The following is a 22922-nucleotide window of genomic DNA, read 5'->3' as shown; positions in this document are numbered from 1 at the left end:
ATATTGACCTTATTTAGTTTACAATTGAACCTGGTTTGGTTGGAGTAATAGAGTTTGATTCAATTTTATTTGTTTTCCTTGTCATTTTATTTACATGAAAGACCAATGTCTAATTTTCCAATAATGACTAGATTCATTGAAGTTTCCTTTTTTATTTGGCAATATTTGTTACATTTTGTCCAATTACACCAAACTATATTTTATTGGACTCTTTCTATGTGGTTAGGAAAAACTAACCATCTTGGTAGCCACAAATAAAGATATCGCAAAGAGTACAATTTGTTGGACACAATTGCATTTTCAGAGCACTTTCTTAATTTTTTTTTTCAAATATTAAATTCCAATTCTTTAATTATTAGTAAGGAGGAGTCTGATGGTTTGTTTTTTTCATATAATATTGTGGTTTAAAATGAAAATTCACAAGTCTTCTCGGAAGTCAATTGATAATGCTGAAATTATTGAAATCTTGCATGCATTAATGAAATGCATAATAAATATTAAGTTGAAATGAAATGCCATTAGTTTCTTTTATTATTTGAAACATAAAACCATTTAGTGCGTTTTATGTTTTATATTTGTTGGCTTTTACTAAGTTATTGTACGAGTGATATATAATTGTAAATAAAAAAGGGTTGTTTTAGTACATTATTTATGATCACAAAAATTAATTGATATGATGAATAAAAAAAAGTGACTTAGAATAAAGTAAGGAAGCAGTGCAGCAGAGAGAGAGAAGAATATGTAATTTAGGAGTTGGTGTGTCTATAAAATGTGGATATTAGGAGTGGTAAATTCAGAAACCATATATCAGTCTCTTCTAATATTCATCTGTTTGAAAGTGATAATGAAGAATATGAAAGCGATGATGTTTGTGGTGTGTGTGGTGTTGCAGGTTGCGTACGGAGAACACCTTGTGAGATGCCTTCCGAAGGAGAGGGAAGCACTCCTCCAATTCAAGGCTGCCATTGTTGATCCTTACGGCATGCTCTCCTCTTGGACCTCTCCCGACTGCTGTCGGTGGGAAGGGATTCGCTGCAGCAACCTCACCGCCCATATTGTAAGCCTCGACCTTCACGGAGAAGTTCATTATACATCTCTTTCTCTTCGCTATTATGATGAAGTCTCTCGGCGTTACATCAGCGGACAGATCCACAAGTCATTAACGGAGTTGCGACAATTACAGTATTTGAACCTCAGTCTCAATTATTTTCCAGACATTAATATTCCAGGGTTTATTGGCTCCCTTACCAGCTTGAGATATCTTGATCTCTCTTCATCTCAGTTTAGAGGAAATATTCCAAGTGAGTTAGGCTCTCTTTCTCATTTAAAATACTTAAATCTTGCTCATAATTATTATTTGGAGGGTTCAATCCCTCATGAACTTGGAAATCTCTCTCGGTTGCAGCATCTTGATCTCAGATGGAATTCTTTTGAAGGATACATTCCTTCCCAACTAGGAAACCTTTCCAACTTGCATACACTCTATCTTGGAGGATCTCCTTCTGCTCTCAAAATTGTCACTACTCATCAATGGTTATCAAATCTTACTTCTTTAACCCATCTTTACTTGGCTTCCATATCTAATTTTAACACTTCTCTTAGCCGGCTTCAAACGATTGCCAAGCTACCAAAACTAAGAGAACTCAGTTTAATTGAATGTGGCCTTTCCGATCATTTCCTCCTTTCATTCAACCCTTCCAACTTCAATTTTTCTTCTTCCCTTTCTGTCCTTAGACTTTCTGAAAACTCCTTCATGCAACCGATGATATTCCCATGGCTGTCAAACACCACTTCCAACCTTGTTGAGCTTGACCTTAATGGTAACCTCTTGAAGGGTTCCACATCCAATCATTTTGGCTTGGCCATGAATTCACTTGAACGCCTTGACCTTTCCAATAATTTGTTCAAGGGTGAGGATTTGAAATCATTCATGAATATATGCACCCTACGTTCATTATACATGTCTGAAAACAATATCACCGAAGACCTTTGATCAATTCTTCGTTATTTCTCCGGTGGTTGTGTTAGATACTCACTACAAATGTTGAGTTTGGCACACAATCAAATCAGAGGTTCTGTACCTGACCTTTCAGCATTTTCAAATTTAAAGACGTTGGATCTTTCTCACAATCAATTGACTGAGAAGATACCTGAAGGCACTAGATTGCCATCTCATTTGGAGCAGTTGTCAATTAGATTTAACTCTTTAGAAGGTGGTGTTCCAAAATCATTTGGGACCACATGTACTTTGGAGTTATTGGATTTTTCTTTCAATAAGTTGAGTGAAGATCTGACAATGATATTTAATCATTTGTCCGGATGCTCTAGATACTCATTGCAAGAACTATATCTCGATCACAATAAATTCAACGGAATACTGCCTGATTTCTCTATATTTTCAAAGTTAGAAGCGTTGGATCTATCAGGAAATCAAATAAAGGACGGAGTTCCAAAATTACTTCACAATGATAGTGTTTTGCGTTCATTGAACCTATTCAATAACAGTCTGAGTGAAAACCTTTCAACAATAATACATCACTTATCCCCATCATTGCAACATTTAGATCTAGGCATAAATCAAATTAGTGGTACTTTGCCTAGCAACCTCGCAACAATGTTCCCATCATTAAAAGAATTGTACCTTGATGGTAACAAATTAAATGGGACAATTTCTGAAGATCTTCGATTTCCAACAGAACTTGAGGTATTATTCTTGATGTCAAACTCTTTGAAAGGTGTGCTAACTGACTCTCATTTTAATAATATGACAAAGTTAAAGACATTGATGTTGTCAGATAACTCACTAACTTTAGAAGTTAGTCAAAATTGGGCTCCGCCTTTTCAATTGGATGATATTGAATTGAGGTCTTGCAAGCTAGGCCCATTATTTCCCAAGTGGCTAGAGAAACAAAACAAATTTCGATACCTTGACATTTCAAATGGTGGAATATCAGGTACTGTTCCAAAATGGTTTTGGACCAAATTTGGATTGACAAATTGGATGAGTATTAATAGTTCATGCAATAATTTACAAGGTATGATTCCAAATTTGTCAATAGAAAATCATTATTATTCTCTTAGTCTGTCATCAAATCAATTTGAAGGTCATGTTCCATCATTTTTACGAGGCTCAATATTTCTTGATCTATCAAACAATAAATTCACAAATTCTTTTTCGTTTTTATGCTCTGGTGGTGTAGTTGAAACTTTGTACCAATTAGACCTTTCAAATAATAAGTTTTCTGGACAAATTCCGGACTGTTGGACCCATTTCAAGGCATTGACTTATTTAACTATGAGTCAAAACAAATTTTCTGGAAATATTCCTACTTCAATCGGATCACTCTTGCAACTTCAAGTATTATTATTGAGAAGTAATAACTTATCAGGCAATATCCCTTCCATCTTGAAGAATTGCACACAGTTAGTGATGGTAGACATAGCAGAAAATAGATTATCAGGATCTATCCCAAATTGGATTGGGAATGAATTATCACAGTTGCAATTTTTAAGCTTAAGAAGCAATTATTTCTATGGGAGCTTACCATTGCAAATTTGTTATCTAAAAAGAATTCAACTCTTAGATCTCTCTCTAAACAACTTATCTGGACATATTCCTACATGCATACAAAACTTTTCCTCAATGGCTCAAATGACTTCTTTGAGATATTATCAAAGTCATCATTATTTGATCAACACGAGTTATATGAAAGGTAACTACTCGTACAATTTGAATGCATTCTTGATGTGGAAAGGTTCTGAACAAATGTTCACAAACATAGGATTATCACTTTTAAAAAGCATTGATCTCTCAAACAATCAACTATCAGGAGAAATTCCAAAAGAAATAGAGGGTTTATTTGGATTGGTTTCATTGAATTTATCAAGAAACCAATTGACAGGGAAAATTCCTTCAAATGTTGGACAGTTAACATCACTTGAATTTCTTGATTTGTCACAAAACCAACTTGTTGGTTCTATTCCTTCAAGTCTTGCTCAAATTGACCGACTTACTGTGTTAGATTTGTCACATAATTATTTATCGGGAGAAATTCCAATTGGCACACAATTACAAAGTTTTGATGCATCAAAATATGAAGATAATGTTGATCTTTGTGGACCACCGTTAAAGAAATTGTATACTAATGGAGAGTCATGGCAAAAACAAATTACTAAATTTCAAGAGGATGCAATTTTCAATCATGAATATTATATAAGTATGACAATTGGATTTGCTATAAGTTTTGGAGGAGTGTTTGGCTCGACCTTAATAGTACATTCTTGGCGTGATGCATATTTCAAGATCTTAAATAATTTAGGAGACACTCTTTGGCAGCAGGTAACATTATTTTAAGCTTGTGTTAAAAAATTGATTGTTTTTTTTATATTTTATTATTATTATTATTTTAAATAAATAATTTTTATATTCGTTAGTTTTCTTTTTCAAAAGTTGTTGAACATATATTTTAGAATAGGAATTACTTTTTCTGTGATATTAAGATCAATATTGAACATTCTTAGGGTAAATTTTAATATTCGTTTACATTTTTCAATATAGAAATAATTCTTGTCAATGGAATCTCAAAAATAAAATAAAAAACTAAAGATTAGATTTAAAAATATTTTTTCTCTCCAAGTGTATTCATCCATATTGTTTTTTCCTTATCCTTTATTTTTCTTATTCTGTATTTCATGCTGGCTTAGTGATTTTCAAATTCAACGTATCACCATTTAATAGAGAAGACATGACAAAGAAAACAAAATTTTAGGAGCGTAAAGAAAAAAATTTAAATATTTTGCGAAAAAAAATTCATAAATATTTCAAAAACAACTTAACATACAAAGAAAATATGTTAAAAGATTTTGGAAACAAAATATATATTTTTTACTAGAGACCAAATAAAAATCAGAATATATTTCAAATTTAAATACACATTTAAAGCCAAAATTTGTATAAACATAAATGATTGTATATGCATATATTTTTGTATATTAATACATCGTAATTATCATTACATATTATCAAGATATTATTTAGTTAAAAAAATAACATCACATTTTAATTCGACATTCACTATTTATAATTTATCTTTGTAAAATTATTACAAGAAATCATTAAATAACTAATTTTAGAAACGAGTAATAATTAGTTATTATATTAACTAATTTAAATACTATTTTATAAACTAAAAATATTATTAGTATTAAAAAGAATTAAAGTGTAAATTGGTCTCTAGGTTTTAACCACTAAATTAATTTTTAATTTGAAATTAAAGATTAATTTAAAATCAATAATATTAAATATTTAAAACTTTTGTAGTTATAAGGACATATACTTAAAGTTTAATTCTCAAATCAGTTATAATTTTTTTTATTTATAAAAAAAAAATTATTTTAAATACTAATAATTTTTAGTTTATAAATTTGTATTTACTCAATTAATTAATATAGTGATTAATTATTTTGATTTTTAAATTTGATTTATATTTAATAATTTTCTTGTTATAAATGGTTCACATTTCCATATTTCCATCTAATAACAATTACAAAAATATTATGGTAAAATCGTTTTTTATTAGACAAAAAGAAACTTATTGAAAGATTAACGATGTAATTATAAATAAAAATATTGCTTAAAGATAATAACTAATGTATATAGAAACAATAAAATAAGTAAAAATCGTTGGCATAAGACATATTCTCAGTCTCTTTATTTCTATCTCTTTCAATCATGTCTCAAAATTGTTGTGTCATTCCCATAATAAGTTATTTTATTTTGTATGTTTAAACATTGCAATATTAGTTTCATGGATGATAGATATAAGTATTTCTGTAAATACATTTTTGTAGTAAATGATAAGCTCTAATTCAAGTAAAGATCTCCAATTTGAATTTGATGATTTCTATTCTTAATTTGGCTTGTACAAATACTTTTTTTTTATTTGCTTTGCTAATCATATAAGATAATTTGACACGTGATTTTTTTTTACAAAGTATAAAATAAATTGAAAGAATTTAATTAGTAGTCACTTCAATTATTGGAGTTTTCTATTCCTTTGCCCTTTAACATGAAATTCCTTTGGATTCGTCTCTTTTTTTTTCATTATCTTTTTATTGTTTCTATTTTTGGCCAAATTAATTATTTGTTTAACTTTTGGCAGAAGAAATGTGGATTGTAGGTATGAAGCAGTGCATGTGGAAAAATGGAATTGTTGTTGAAGATTATAAGAGTTGTGAGGGTACCATGCCGAAAAGACAAAAAAATAAAAATGAAAAAACAGAGGAAAAGGCACTTGGATTTGGAGATCGATAATTGAGGAAGGTTTCTACACATTTATTTTCTTTAAAACTTTTTTTCTTGTCCATTTTTATTGTGATTGTGATTGTGATGTTCATTTTCTTTTTTCTAAATACTTTGTTCATAGATTAGCCTTTCCTGTGAAGTTGTTAGTCATACAATAATTTGATGAATCTTCAAAACTTTGGAAATGACATGTTTGGTAATTACTTATGATTTTTGAGTCATGTTCTTTGATTGTGTAAAACTAATAGATGATGTTTTTTTGTTCCTTTCTGCCTTTATCTCTTGCATGTGATTAAGAGGGTTAATGTTTTAATTAGTTTTACGTGAATTACTTTACTAAAATTTTACCTTAAACTTAAGCAGAAGATGGTATGAATTACATGAAATTGAAATTAGATTGTAAGTTGAAGAATTTATAAAAGCACGACATGAATTTCTTTGGTCATTTGTGAAATAATCTAAATTAATTATTAAATTTATCGATAATTCATTTTAGTGTTAGAAAGTTAAATATAATTTTTAATTTCATAAGTCATCTTATAATTTAATTAGCATTTTATTAAGGTGTCAAATTTACTCTTTTTAAATAATATATTGTATACATTAAATTTATCTATTTCGTTCTGATTTTTCTACCATTGATAAACGAGACAAATTTTAATATATACAAATGAAGACCTAATAACAATCAACAGGTTTTTAATATAATAATATATTTGAAAAATTATCATTTAGAATTTTTTAATCACAAATAGCAAAAACAAGCAAAAACACATGTGTCATTTATTCTCAATTTCTTGAGCTACAATGAAATAATTCAATAATCAAAATTAAAAACATAATAACCTAAACTTAGTGTCATCATTCACTCACAAATTTAAATTCTTCTTACTCTCTTCCTCTCACTCGGCTGTCAACCACAAACCCAACATACCTTTCTCTTAGCTATAGAAGTTCTTAACTCGAACATCTTCTTCTTCATTCTAACGGTCCTTTTCCAGCGAAGTTTATTCTATACAGGTTTTTGTATTGTTTTTTTCTTTGATGAATGAAGATTTTTTTCGAAGTGCATGAACTCTGATGACTGAAGGTGTTCAGGCCCACAAACAACTACGGTATGTATTTTTCCATTTTTTTTTTAGATTTGTTGACAAAGTTTCGATTTTTAAATAACTTTCTTCTTTTTAACCTGTGTTTAAGACGTCTTCAACAATTACAATGGTATGTATTTTTTCATTTTTTTGTTTTCTTGACAAAATTACCATTTTTAAAGAACTTTCTTCTTTCTGACCGAACAAATTCACTTTTTTTAACAATCATTTTGTTTACATGAATGAACGATTGGACAAGATAAAAGATTTCAGACCTATTGAAGGCCATAAGCAAGCCCCTCCAACCACAAAACATGCAACATAAATTTGTCTTCAATATTGGTATGTATTCTTAAATGTTTATGGTTTTTTTGACAAAGTTTTAATTTTTAAAGAACTCTCTTCTTTTTGATAGAGATGGCAAATAAACCCGTCCCCGTGGGTATTGCCCGAACCCGTTCCCGTTTTGACGGGGAATCCCCGCATTGACTGGGTATGGGTATGGGTATGGGGAATCTCCGACTTTTTCAGTTGGGTATGGGGATGTACATATACCCGCCATAATACCCGTCCCCGCCATATCTCCATTATCGTTTAAATTATTAAAATATTCACAATTAATCAAGTAACCCCTATATATATATATATATATATATATACATATATATATATATATATATATATATATATATATATATATATATATATATATATTTTTCTATTTTTTTTTCTTTTAATTATTTTATTTGTCATGAAACTCATTCTCATCTCTAATATATTTTTTATCTTATCATAACCTTTATGTAATTATGTTAAAATGATGTATGTTAATTAAAAAAAAATTATGCCTCACATTTGAATATTTATATTATTTTTTAATATTTTTATTTATTATAAATTTTCCTTTCATATGAGAATGTTTATACTCTCAATTTAAGATAATATAAAAAAAAATCTTTACTTATTATTATTATTAATTTTTGTTTAATTTGAAGAACTCTTTTGTTTCATTAAAATAATTTTCGTTATTTTTCAACCATTAAGTATATATGTTGATATTTGAAAAGTTTTCTTAATTCTCTAAGATATTTTTCGTCTTATCATACCTTAGTTATACATTTGATTTTCTTTGTGTGATTTTTTTTTATAGTCTCTCAAATTATTTCCAAAACACACATTTGTTAGTTTTTTAATATTTTTATTTATTGTTTTTATTTTCATCATGTAGAATAATATTTCGATATATTCTATCTAATTATTTTTTATTTTATAACTCATTATTAATCATAATGTAATTTTTTCACTTTAAATTATGTTTGAAGTGGTTAAAATTTTATATATATATATATATATATATATATATATATATATATATATATATATATAATGATATTTAAGAATAGTATATGATAATTCACTACAAGAAAAACATGAAATGAAATGGTGACTGATTTAGTCAGTAACCCATATCAGTCACTATTTTTCGTCATTGGTGGTAGTAGTTGATTTATTGTCTGAATCAATGACTAAATTAGTGACCGATTGAATGATCGAATTTGTACTTGATTTAGTGACCAATTTAATTACTAATTTATTTGTAATTTAATGACAAATTTTTTGGTCACTAATGATATTTCTATTTAATTTTAACCACTTCAAACATAATTTAATAATTAGTTCTGTAAGGTATTTTTCATTTTATCATACCTTAATTATACATTTGATTTCCTTTGTGCGATTTCTTTCGATAGTCTCTCAAATTATTTCTAAAACACACATTTGTTAGTCTTTTAATATTTTTATTTATTGTTTATTTTCATCATGTAGAATAATATTTCGATATATTCTATCTAATTATTTGTTATTTTATAACTCACTATTAATCATACTGTAATTTTTTTCACTTTAATTGTATAAATAACTTTTATTTACTACAATATAAAAATTTAATGTAATTGCTATGAATATTTTTTTGTCACTATCCAAAATATATTGAAGTTCAAAAGATACAAAATCTATGTCAAAATTTTATTATTATGTTTATTATTTGTTCTTTGTGTCATTTTGATCAAGTGATGTATTATAACTTTTATTAGTGTATAAAAAAGAGATTCATTATAATTTAAAAAATTGAAGTAAACAAGCATTTAAAATATATTTTAATTTGAATATTTGTTTTCCTTTTATTATTATGTTTATTATTTATTCTTTGTGTCATTTTGATCAAGTGATATATTATAACTTTTATTAGTGGATAAAAAAGAGATTCATTAGAATTTAAAAAATTGAAGTAAACAAACATTTAAAATATATTCTAATTTGAATATTTGTTTTCCTTTTATATTTTTTTGAAATATTTTTTAATTTTATCAACTAAGTTCATCAATGTTGTAGTTTGCAAATTTAATAAATGTTTTGGTTCACATGAAATTTTATTTGGTATTCTAATATAAAATGTAAACAATTATAATTTATTTTAAGGTATTTGGCATTGAAGAAAATCCTCCTAATATTGAATATTTCATAATATTATGTTTTCTTTACCGTAATTTTTTTTCTTTTATAAAAATTAATATTGAAGTAGTTAGAACACGGGTACGGATATAGGTACAAGATTATACCCGTTACCCGGTGGGGATGGGGATGGGAAAAAAGTTTGATACCCGTTGGGTTTGGGTATGGGGATGGGGATGAATTTTTTATGCGGGGATGGGTATGGGATAGCGAAACCCGTCCCCGCCCCGCCCCGTTGCCATCCCTACTTTTTGAAAGATCAAACACATGTTCTTCTCCTTTTTGTGTTGAACTTTTGTTTTCTACAATCGAAGTTTTTTTTCTTCTAGAAGAGGTGTGTGTTTTTCTATGGTTTTTTCTCTAATGAAAGTTTTGATTTTTAATAAATGAACACACCCATTTCTTCTTCTTTTTTTTTTTTGCTTTTATCTGGGTAAAGTTTGTTTCGATTAACTTTCTCTAATATCAACGAACTCTTGGACAAGATAAAAGATTTAAGAGCTCTTTAAGGCCACAAACAAGTCTCTCAAACACAAAATTTTTTGTCCAAGAATTACGATGGTAGGTATTTCTCGATTTTTTTGTTTAGTGATAAAAGTTTCGATTTTTATTAAATTATTAGTTGTTTCCTTCTTTCTCACTAAACATGTTCATGTTCTCTGTTTTTTTTTTAACTTTGATTTTGTTTAGATGAATGAAATGGTGGACAAGATCAAAGACTTAAGAGCTCTTGAAGGCTACATACAAGTCTCTCAAGAACAAAACTTGCAACATGATCTCGTCTTCTCTGTTCAAGAATCACAATTATATGTATTTTTTCACTTTTTTTTTTATCAAAGTTTTGATTTTTACACAACTCTCAGGTGTTTTCTTCTTTTCGATTGAACAAATTCATGTTAATTTTTTTAACTTTGGTTTTGTTTATATGAATGAAATGGTGGACAAAAAAAAAGCTCTTGAAGGTTAGAGGTAAGTCTCTCAAGCGGTATGTATTTTTTTTTTGTTTTGTGATCAAAGTTTCGATTTTTACGCAATTATAAGTTGTTTAGTTCCTTCCTACCAACCAGTTTCATGTTTTTTTTTTCTTAAACTTTGGTTTTGTTTATATGAAAGAAATGGTGGACAAAATCGAAGATTTAAGAGCACTTGAAGGTCACAAGCAAGTTTCTTAAGCACAAAACTTGAACATAATTCCGTCTTTTCTAATCAAGAATCACAATGGTATTTATTTTACCAATTTTTTTTTGTTTTCTTATCAAAGTTTCATTTTTTAACCAACTCTCAGTTGTTTTCTTCTTTTTGACCGAACAGATTCATATCTCTCAAGCACAAAACTTGTAATTAAGGTTTCGTTTTATTTGTTCAACAATCTCAATGGTATGTATTTTTTTTTTGTTTACCTTACTCAATTCACGGTTCTTTTCTTCTTTCTGGTTGAACATTTTTTTTGTCATTCTTCAATGATCGTTCTTCTTTGTTTTTGTGTAACAAAGCTCAACTTTTTTTTACATTATATTTTTTTTATACCAAGTTGTGTTTTAAAAATTTTTATACTCTACATCTTTATTCATTACTAAAAAATTTAATTTTACTGGAGGTTATTTAACAGAGGTTATAATAACCTCAAGAAAATAAGATAGGTGCTTAAGGTTTTCTAAACCCCAAGTAAGTGTCGTGGGTTTTTTCTCAAACCCCAGTTAAGTTAAAATAAGTAGATACTATTTTTATTTTTTCCCTATTCTTTTAACCTTCCCTCTTTCTTTTTTTCTGAATTTTTTTACCCTTATTCATAGTTTTTCTTCTCTTCCTTTGTCCTACACAATTCTTCTTCCATTTTCACTTTTCATCTGTCGCTTATAGACGCCGACAAGCTTCATCCATCGACTGCGGGAACGATTAGGGTTCAACAACTAATTCATGAGCTCCTTCGTCGCCACTAACCTTGCCCCTGTCTAGATTCGCTATTTGCCTCCGTTACTGGCCATTCCTCCTCTGCACAAACCTTTGCGAGCACCTCCTTGTTGTGCCTCACCACAAGTTCCCTATTGTGTGCGTGCCCTTGTTTGGGTCGTCTTCCGCCACCGGACGCTCACGCACTTCAGGCCTTCAATCTCGCTCTCTCACCGCTACCAGCAACGATGAAGGTATGTTTTTCGTTTTATCCTTCTACAGAGGTTAGAGAATTTGATTCATGGTGGTTCGAATTCAATAGTATTGTACAAATATTCTAATTCGTTCCTATCATTTCATGGTGTCTATGATTTTATTGATGCATTTTTTGATTGGATTTAGCTTTGTGATTTTTTTTTTACTGAACATTTTGCTTGTATTTAGGAAATAACAATTTGGATTTTTTCCGAAAGTATGCTTTAATATTTTTAGACTATTCATCTAGTTGATAATTCTACTTTAGATAAGATAAAATTTGATGCTTATTTAAATCTGAATCTGAATATAAAGTTTACATGTTACCTTAACAGTTAATCTTAAGTTAAAATTGCAATAGTAGTGTTTTAACTAAATCAATCAAGAAAAGGACCCCCTTTGGTGGTGACAGATTAAGTTGACATGATTATTTCATCTCTATCTTGAATGTGTGATATTATGTACCGTGATGTGAAAATAGATTGAATATTGCCATTAAAACTACAACTGCATTAGTATTTCTTCATGACTCAAGTATCATTCACCATGATGTGAAATGGAGTAACATTTTGTTGCATGAAAATTTTACTGTTAAAGTTGCTGATTTTGGATTCTCACAGTCTCTTCCAATTCATGTTACTCATGTTACAACTTTTCCAGTAGGAACTCGTGCTTACATAGATCCTGACTACTATATATCTAGAAGGGTGAGTAACAAAAGTGATGTGTATAATTTTAGAGTGGTCTTGTTTGAACTCATATCCTCTATCCACCCAAGTTTGGTTGCAGGCACAGATAATGAGACTCTTGCACAGTTTGCAAAGATTATGATTATGATGCTCCAATTGATGAGTATGGTATGAAGTCTTTCAACCTTTATATCTCATATTAATTATCGATTCTACAGAATTATATAAACAAAATTGTAACTTGAAATCACACTCTAATTTTATATGTAATGACAAAACTCAAAATTTGATGTATATTCTTTTAAAAATATTTGAACTGCATGATGTAGGAACTGTTAGATAGACCAAGTGGGGCCACCTTAAAGATTTGCATAAGGCTATTAAACTTTGTGAAGAAGCACCGACAACTACTGATCCAAATATTGCATCTCTTGAACCTGGGAATCCCTGTTAGCGTGATAAAATTGTTTAGGGTTGTCACTGAAAAAACAGTAAGTTTCTCTTATTCCAATTTCTTCTTGTTTTTGTTTCATTTTATCTGATATGCATCTGATCACAAGCAAACTTGGACAATCTTTTAGAATGAATTGTTCAAGACTTGGTAGTCCTAAAAAGTTAGGTGTTTCTCTCAAGTACTTGCACTACTACATATTTATTCTTTAGTAACATTTAAAAAATGTTACTGTATTATAAAAAATGTTACAAATATAATTTAGTAACATTATACCACATGTTACCTATACTCTATGTTACTAATAAATATTAGTGACATTTTTACATATTAATTGAGACATTTATAAAAATGTTACTAGATACCTATAGTAACATTTATTTAATAAAAATGTAACATTATAAAAAATGTTACTAAATTCTTTTAGTTATAATTTTTTTATAAATGAGTGACATTATAAAAATGTTACTAAAAATCATTAGTAACATTTTTTTTTGAAATAAAGAGACATTTTAAAATTGTTACAAAAAAGATTTAGTGATATTTTGTAAGGTAACATTATAAAAATGTCACTAATATAAATAGTAACACCAACATTTCTTTTGACCAAGTGATCTCTTGTAGTCATAAAAAAATTTGATTTTAATTTTTGTAGATAAATTCTTTTTATAGTCACACCTATCTTTCAAACATTTATAACAAGGTCTTTCTATCGGTAAGATTAATTACGTTTTTAATTTGTAAAATTAAAATTTGTCCTTTTTCTAAATTAATTCCTATATGTATAAAAGGCAAATATCATGTTCTATAACGGAAAACATCTTTTACTATATTTCAACATAATAGATAAATAAGAATTAAGAGCAAGTGAAAGAAGTGTTCAAATTTTGTCCGAGTTTTAAGATTTCCAACATCATCATGTTCTGCATTAAAAATAAAAGTAAATACATCAAAGAATATACCAATTGAATTGAATTAAATTTTCTTTAACATCACACAAAAAGAGTACCAATTTTTGTTCACTTGGAGTTCCTATCATTCTTACTATTTACTAAAATGAAGGTGAAATATGTTTGTCACTATTAAGGCATGGCATGCAGAGAAAAAGAGAACACTAGATATATTCTAATATTAACTTAAATAACAATAAAATTCAAAGTTATAAAACCAAACTACTTCCATTAATTCCAAAATTTCCACACACAACCTGATATAAAAAATAAAAAAAAATTGAGAAACGAGTTTGGTTAACTAAAAGTACAACAAATTAAGTAGTAATGCTTATCCAAGATGAACAAGTAATTAAGAATTGACGAGAGTGCAATATGAGAAGCAGTGGCACAAATGGCCAAATAAAACCTGAAAAAGAATAATTATTGAGTTATCTCTCTTAAACTGAATAGAATTATATATGTGTATTCTATAGTGCACCAACATGGGAGAAGAACAGCTCACACCTGATGGAAGATGGCTATATATGGAGAAAGTATGGACAGAAAATCAACCCCATCTTGCTTCAACTGGATGCAGATATTCATGGGAAGAAGGCACATGTCAACAAAATCAGATAGTCGCAGTCAAATCTCATAGTTTCATAATCAATGTACATCAAAACCATTAACCTTAATTTTCCAAATTCAGACAGAAATACAAAAAAAATAAAAAATAAAAAATACTACACTCAAGTGATATCCCAGAATTTTTTGAAAACTAAAGAGGTGGTGTCAAGTGTTAATTTATTCGCCAAATCTATCAAGCAAATAGAATAGCATAATTCGGTGCGAGCTAAGATGCACAGTCTGTTAAACACAAATACCAAAGAAAGTTTTGAAAATAAAACGATTTGATTTCTTCGTTGAGCATAAGGCAGGAAATGCGAAAGCTAAGATCTCCGCAATTGAGAAATACCTAACTGATTTTCTAATTGAAAATGAGAAACTGTTTTACTTGCAATAGATCCAGAACTTGAACAAAAGGTAATCAGATCTAGAGCAAGCGAGAGGCAAAAACGAATCGGTCACAGTCCAAAAGAGAAGAATCTTACAGAGAGGACTTAGGAGTTGTAGAAGAAACAGACGGTGGTGGTGAGGGTAGATCCAAGAAGAAGCTCCTCAAAATCGAATCCAGTGGTGGTGAAGGGGAATGATGCTTCTTGCATTTAATATTATTGAGTTATTTTAGTACCTAAAATTATTATTTAATATAATAATAAAAGAGAAATGTTATTCTATTTTATATACTCTTTAATACACTAGTTAATTATACATGGTCGTATACCGAACAATTACATTATAATTATAATACATTTTAATTAAATTTATTTCTTGTAAATATAAATCTTAAAAATCATTCATCATATGTCAACAAAATATTTATACAATAAAGATAAAAAAATCAATTTTTTAATAATACAATAATTAAAAATTAAAAGTTAGTTTCTATTTTGATTATTTTTATTGATTAAAATTTAGTTTCTAAAATAAATTTAAAATGACTAGAAAATAATTTTTAATTACTTCTTAACTATGCATCCGATATTATTATTTTATATTTAATTAATTTCTGATAATACTTATATTTATTTATTTACAGTAACACTTTTAAAACATGTTGCAATATTAGGATGTATATAGTAACATTTTTAGTAAATGTGATTATGCAAATGTTAGTAAAAATAGAAAAAAGTGTAATATGTACAGTGACATCTTTAAAAAGTGTTACAATATTAGTATTAATATTCTTTATAGTAACAATTTTAAGAAAATGTAACTATACTATATCAATAGTAACATTTTTAATAAATGTATGCAGTAGCTACTAAATGCTGTAGTGTTGGAGTGACTAAGATTAAGGAATTTTAACCGCTCTAAAACTTATAAACGTAGTTTTTGACAAAATTTTAGAAAAGAAAATAGAAGAGGCACTAATTATATAACGTGTAATAGGAACAAAGTATTTTAGTTATCCTGTGAGTTTTATGAAGTACAAGTAGAACCAAAGTAGAGGGTTTGGTGGGGGAGTTCTCTGTGTTGTTTTGGTAGGAAGAGCATGGTCATATCAAAGCCAAAAAAGTCATCCAGAGAGGAAGTTCTCTCAATGTGTAAAAATATTTTAACTCTATTTTAGCTGCATAAAAAACTAATCACATTTACAAAATGCACAAACAGGTTCTATCAAGTTTTTCATTATTAATATTATCATTAATCTTATGCACATTATAGTTTGTAAATAAGACTTTGAGGGTTGCAAACATTATTGGTGGAATATTTAGAAGAGCAATGACAGATATAAACAATAAAGGTATCAACTACTACCTAATAATTACCAATTATATTTATAGGCAAATTAGATATTGTATCACAATTTAATTCTTCCCTTGTAATAAAAATAGGTTACACTATTCCAAAGGAATGGAGGGTCTTTGCTTCATTTCGTGTTGGACATCTAAACCCTAATCATTACAAAGATACTTGTCATTCAAGTATTGGATTTTTTGGTGGGTTAAAATGTGTAGTAGATTATAAAATAAAAAATCATTTCAAGTCATGGTCAACTGTCAAGTACACATTCATGGCGAAAATTCTTTACGAAATTTATGTGATAAGGAAATCTTGTACGAAGATAAATAATATAAGTGTTGGAAAGATATTGAAAGTAGAAACATGTAATTGTCTTTCGTTAATAAAGTTCTTTTAAACTTCTTTCGTAAATAAAACATGTTACTCGAGATTACTCATTCATGACAATTGTTGACTACAATTACTTATATTAAATGATATGAAACTACAATTACTCAAATTCCTGGTAATTGCTGACGACCATCATTACTGATTTTTTTGAATCCTTTAAGGCAGGACATATCCCTTCCTGTTTTGTAGTTTATTTGTCTATTTTTAACTAATAATTAAGGACCTGTTTAGAAGAAATTTCTTAATAAGCACTTTCGGGAGAGAGAATAAAGTTTAGCATCTTCAAAGATAAAATTATCTTATATATGAGTTATAAGTCAGATTTTGGAAAAGCTTATCTGAAATCACTTCTACAGATTAACTCATTATAAACTAATTTTAGTTTATGGAGAAACTAATCAGACTTTTCCTTTTTACTTTTCTCCCTAGAAGGGCTTATGGTGAAGTTTCTCCAAACAAGCCTTTAAAAGAAGTACCATGCTGCCTAACATGGAAAATTGAGCAGAAGTCCTTCATAACACTACGCCAAAATAGACAATAGATAGCGCTAGTTAGATAGCGTTTATTTAATTAAACGCTATAAATTAAAATAGGGATCAAAAGATAGCGCTTTATAAAATAAACGCTTTAAAAGTTCATATGCATAGATAGTACTTTATCCAAAAGACGCTATCTATATGTGATTTATATTTAAAAAATAAATAAAAATTATATGAGAGACCAATATAAAGTGCTTCTTATTTTTTAGTGCTATTTATTATTTATTAAAACAATTCTAGAACATTTGTTCGCGGTAGTTAACCTAATTTAGGAGGGTTAGAATAGAATGTATAAAGACTCTTGGGGTTTTAATATTTTTTTTAAGAGGTTTTAATTTTATTCTTTATTTTTTCGCCCTTCTCCTTCTTAACTGTTGATTTTTTCAGTCTCAAAATACAAAATCAAACCTATAAACCCTAAGTTCCTAAGGTGCATCCTCGTTCACGGCAAAGAACCCGTATGGGCATTTGACGTTCACCAATCACCACCATCAATGTCTTACTTGAAACTGCCATAGCCGCTGTCAACGACGTCGTTAACCATCAAAGAATTCACCCGTCGTGTGTGGTTGTCCATTTCATATCGGTATGGTTGTAGGTTGAAATTCAAATTTTAGAACAAGGAAGATTTTTCAAAAAAAAAATTATGAACCTTAGTGTTGTGCTCTGTGTAGGGAAAGAAGGCAAGAATGAAGAGGAAAAATCGTATTTGAGTGCGTCACGAAAGGTTCTGAAAGCTGACTGCGAAAAAACTCTGAAGGAATCAACCCGACGTGAACTTCAAGAGTTGGGAAACACGTTAGGTTTTGGTTCATTATTCAACATTTCCTTTCTTTTTTTTTACAATTTCATTTTTTTAGTTTTGCTTCTCTTTTTTTTTTTTTTTAATTTTATTTGTCGTTGTTCTATATGTGGTGAGGTATTGGATGCCAATTTTAGGACTAATTTTATTTTCGAAGAACTTTAATCGATTGTTTTTGGATCTGTTTGAAAAAATTCTTAGTTCTTCAAAGTTTCGAAATTTTTTAAATTAGTCTCGGTTTAAGGTGATTTTTGTTTTAAACGTATTTTTTTAACTTAAAATATATTAATTTGAAATTTTCAATTGTATTAAAATTAGTTTAAAGGAATGTTGATTGATAGTGATGGTGTGGACAAAAGGATACTGTTTGTCGTGGTAATGGTAACATGATAACATATCTAGTTTTATCTATTTTTATACAGATATATTTAGTATATATATATATATATATATATATATATATATATATATATATATATATATATATATATATATATATATATATATATATATATATATATATATATATATATCAGGTTTTTATGCCAATTTCAACATATATTACTATTTTGATGTAGCATTTATAACATAACATTATTGAGATATTTATGCTTGTTTGAACTCAATACAGATCTTGATAGACTCAAGAATGACAAGGTAACTATCCTTACTGAAACCGTCCATGTGCTAAAGAACTTAAATGCTGAAGTTAATGGCTTAAAACTGAACATAAAGCACTTTTTGAAGAGTCACACAAAGTAAGATTATTATTGGTTTAAATTTTTATCACAAGTTTATAACTTCAATCTTCAACTTATTTTCTCTATCAATTTTGTAATTTGCAGCTAATGCAAGAAAAAAATGAACTCAGAAGAGAAAACTGACTATAGTTGGAAACATATTGTAGAACCTGTGATGAAACTTTATACTGAAACAACTGATGTATCCAGCATTGAAGACAAGGAGATTGCACTTGTTTGCTGCTATAAGGATGCAGGTTCATACTTTGGATCATGCCAAGCTAAGGAACTTATTAATCACCTTGAGAGTGTGCTAGCAAATGAATCAGTAATAGTCAAGAGTGGCCAGAATACGTAGATGTTAAACCACAGGTGTGTACACCAATATTCTCTAGGAATGAGTTGTTTTTGTATATTCATTTTATTTATGGGATATTGATATCACTCGCAGGCAGCTTCATCACTTATATTTTTGCATAAATTAATTCCACATGAAAACCTGTTCTGCAAGTTAGCTAAACTTATCTTTCATCAAGGCATTTGAAAACCATTATTGTAGTTGAAGTGTCTAGTAAAGGCACCACGGTAGGATTGATGAGCAAATTCGCTTTGTGGTTCTTCTTTTGAGAAATTCCAAGTGTTTTGTATCATTTTACTATTTTACTTGTAGCCTCTAACAAGTACATATGGTGATGCATGTAGGGTGTGAGCAAGGGACCAATGGCCAAACGAATACTTTCTGCCATGCAAATTTAAAAGGGAATGTACCTTGATTTTATTCTGTGCATAGGAGATGATAGGTATAATGAAGACATGTTTGAGATGATCACCAGGTCATTGGGTTGGCCGATGATTTTGTTTTGTGCATGATAGGTTTGATGAAGACATGTTTAGGATCATTTAAGGAGTGTGCAGAACAATAATTATAGTTATATATTTTCAACATTATGTATTTTTTTTATTTACATTGTAATTTCTAATTGATGTACTTTATCTTAAATCATCAATAAAATTAATTATGGCTAATTTTTGTGTACTAATTTATATATTTTATTTATTTTATATTATAATTGTTTTTAATTAAATTAAGAAATTATATATGCATATGGGTAATTATAAAAAATTGTAAATAAAGGAGGTTTCAAACCTCCATAAAATAGGCAAGAATAAACGAAAAAATAAATAAATTATAAGAAATACATAAACAACGCTTGTTGAATCAAATGCTATCTATAAGAGCAATGATAGACAACACCTTCTTGAGGATACATAGACAACGCTTGTTGAGCCAAGTGCTGTCTATAAACTGTCATTAGATAGCGCTTTTTTATAAGCGCTGTCTATTAATAGACATCGCTCCAATAGACAGCGCCTGAAAAGCGCTATCTATTAGCAAAAAAAACGCTATCTATTGACAATTTTGGCGTAGTGTAATAAAGTTAACTCCATTGTAATTTGTGCTACCTGTTATCTGTTACTAATAGACTCTTACTCTTACCAAGCATGTTCTAGATTTTCCATCATGGTTTAATTCAATTTCTAGGAAAGGAGAAGTCACCACAGCTTGACGATGGAGGAATGGATTTCCACCTCGTGACGATGGAGGTAGCGGAGGTGGAGGCAACTGGTCTGTTGGATTCTTCTTTTTTGTGTTTCTTGTTGTTCTTGGTTTCTTAAAGGATAAGGAAACTGAAGACACAAACGGGTATGACCGAAGAAGGTGAAGAAGAATATGTCCACCACAAATGCATGCTTTCATCTGTCACATATGCATACCATAGATTGCATCGGTCAATTGAGGTTCGACGCTTGCATGAGATTATGTAATGCACAAAATTTTGTAATTGCACTTGAAACTTTAGTACGAGGAAATGTACTATAAGTAGTATCAAATTACATCAGTATCCGATTAGCCTTGACATTACTATAGTAGCTCCAGTTTTTAACCTAAATGGAGTTTTTCATCTCTTATCTTACACAACAATGGAATCATGGAACACAATAATATAAGTTATTGGACCCTTGGTAAGCATTTCATTGTATTAAATAGGTAGTACCATTTCAGAATATGCACGTATCACAATAAGCAACTATCACAATAGGCAGTATTGGGTAATACCAGGAGTTTTATTTAAAAAATCTCAAGTAGTAATATGTGTTTTCAAAAACTCCAAGCAGTAGCGGATGTCTTCAAAAACTCAGGTAGTCGAATGATTTCAAAAATCTCAAGCAGTAGCAAAAGTTTCAAAATCCTCTGCTAAATTGCTTTTTTCCAGAGATTATTAAAAACTCTCGTTAATTTGTTGGCTACGCTGACTCTTCTGAAAAAGTAAAAAATTGCGGAAAATGTCCTTACTAGGGGTTAAAACCTCCGAAAACATCAAATATAACCTTCATTAAAAATAATTATTTTTGTAATGATTCACCGTATATAAAGTTTGGTTTTACAAATATTGTTGTTTGAGTATACTTTTTTTTTTCTCTATCAAAACACTTTAATATTTTTTTTTATATTTTTGGTCTCTCTTCAATACCATTTATGGCTTTTTTTGTTTTAGTTTGAGTACACTTTTTTTTTTCTCTGTCAAAACATTTTAACCACTTTTTTATATATTTTTTTGTCTCTCTTCGCTACCATTTTTTTTTCCATTTCTTTGATTGTTTGTTTATTTCTTCTTCTTTGATTGCATTGATTGCATGTAAAATCATTTGTTTAGTAGACAAAAAAAGAAATATTGAAAGAGTAAGAATGTAATAGTAAATTACTTATCATATTCAATTGAGATGCCAATAAATAAGAATATTGCTTAAAGATAAATCATTAATGCATAAAGACACAACAAAATAAAATAAAATAAAAAATTTAGTTTAAAACACTATAAAAAATTACTGAATAGTAATCGATGTGCAGACTAGTATAAAAAAAATTAGAATAAAACACTATACAAGAATATTATTAGAAAAGGGAAAAAAACTAGGAAAAACTGTTTACGTGCAGTTGAATCAATGTTTTCTAGTCTTTTCCTCTCTTTTTTTCATGGTCTCCCATTTTAGCTCATGATCAAAATTATTGTGTCATTCTAATGATAATTTTTTGTTTATATTTGAAATTGCAATACTTGAACCATTGTTTTATAAATACATATTTTTGTAGTTAATGAGTTGTACAAAGATTCAAATATGCCCAATTTAAATCTTGATATTTTCTAATCTCAATTTGTCTTTTAAAAATAATTTTTATTTGTTTTGTTCATCATAATAGATTTTTTTTTGACAAATGATTTTTTTAAAGTGTATTATAAATTAAAAGAATTTAATTAGCATACTTGATGGGAATTTTCTATAATTAAGTTGTAACGTCCCATTTAATTTATAAACGCAATTAAAGGAAACGCCACACATAAGATAGTATAACAACGCAGTCCTGGGGTTCTCAACATCACCCCTACAACACTAGGCACACCACGATGCCAACAAAAGCAGAATAACTGTTTAACTAAAAGTTTACAATCTAATAACCACGAATACAAGGGCCATAGCCCTAAAGAAAACATGAAGGAAAAGTGTGAGATCCAGCCCAGATGGCTAATTAGCGGAATCGTCATTCCCTTGTTGACCATGAGAACCTCGCCCATCTGCTCCCATCAACCAGGTTGATGATCATCGCAAAGAAGAACGGCCACATACAACACAACCATGCACGAAACGGGTAAGCTAGAGCCAACAACATATTCATCATACAGTCAAACATATTTTCATCATCTCATATCCATATAACAATCAAACATGTTATGACTCTTCATTCAATACACTACGACTCGACTCGACTTATCCGGATACGTATAACTTGGTCGGATTCAGCGGATGCTTGCACTTGTGGTGGATACCTCTGCTCGAACCTGAGCTGCTCATCCCCGAGCTATGTGTTACAAGTGTCACGATGAATCAAATCTCCCTC

General features: G+C 29.0%; 1 protein-coding gene and 1 pseudogene across 2 annotated transcripts; both read left to right on the top strand.

Moving 5' to 3' along the window:
• The first annotated feature begins 816 nt into the window (after positions 1-816).
• LOC146887225 (receptor-like protein EIX2) lies at positions 817-6301 on the top strand (annotated as a pseudogene). Its single transcript, XR_014994290.1, has 2 exons — positions 817-4339; positions 6162-6301. The product of XR_014994290.1 is annotated as a receptor-like protein EIX2 (transcript).
• Positions 6302-11832: 5531 nt separating this feature from the next.
• LOC146887224 (uncharacterized) lies at positions 11833-15327 on the top strand. The gene is made up of 4 exons (XM_085672382.1): positions 11833-12053; positions 12844-12911; positions 13073-13234; positions 14621-15327. The coding sequence occupies exons 2-4, from the start codon at positions 12882-12884 to the stop codon at positions 14813-14815; spliced, it is 387 nt and encodes a 128-aa protein (XP_085528508.1). The 5' UTR covers positions 11833-12053; positions 12844-12881; the 3' UTR covers positions 14816-15327.
• The last annotated feature ends 7595 nt before the right edge of the window (positions 15328-22922 follow it).

This window comes from Vigna unguiculata, chromosome 4 (genome assembly GCF_037176805.1).
Source record: "Vigna unguiculata cultivar grain cowpea cultivar isolate G323 ecotype 2 chromosome 4, ASM3717680v1, whole genome shotgun sequence".
NCBI lineage: Eukaryota > Viridiplantae > Streptophyta > Magnoliopsida > Fabales > Fabaceae > Vigna > Vigna unguiculata.
Note: the sequence above shows the minus strand (reverse complement) of the source record. Positions and strands in the feature narration are given on the sequence as shown.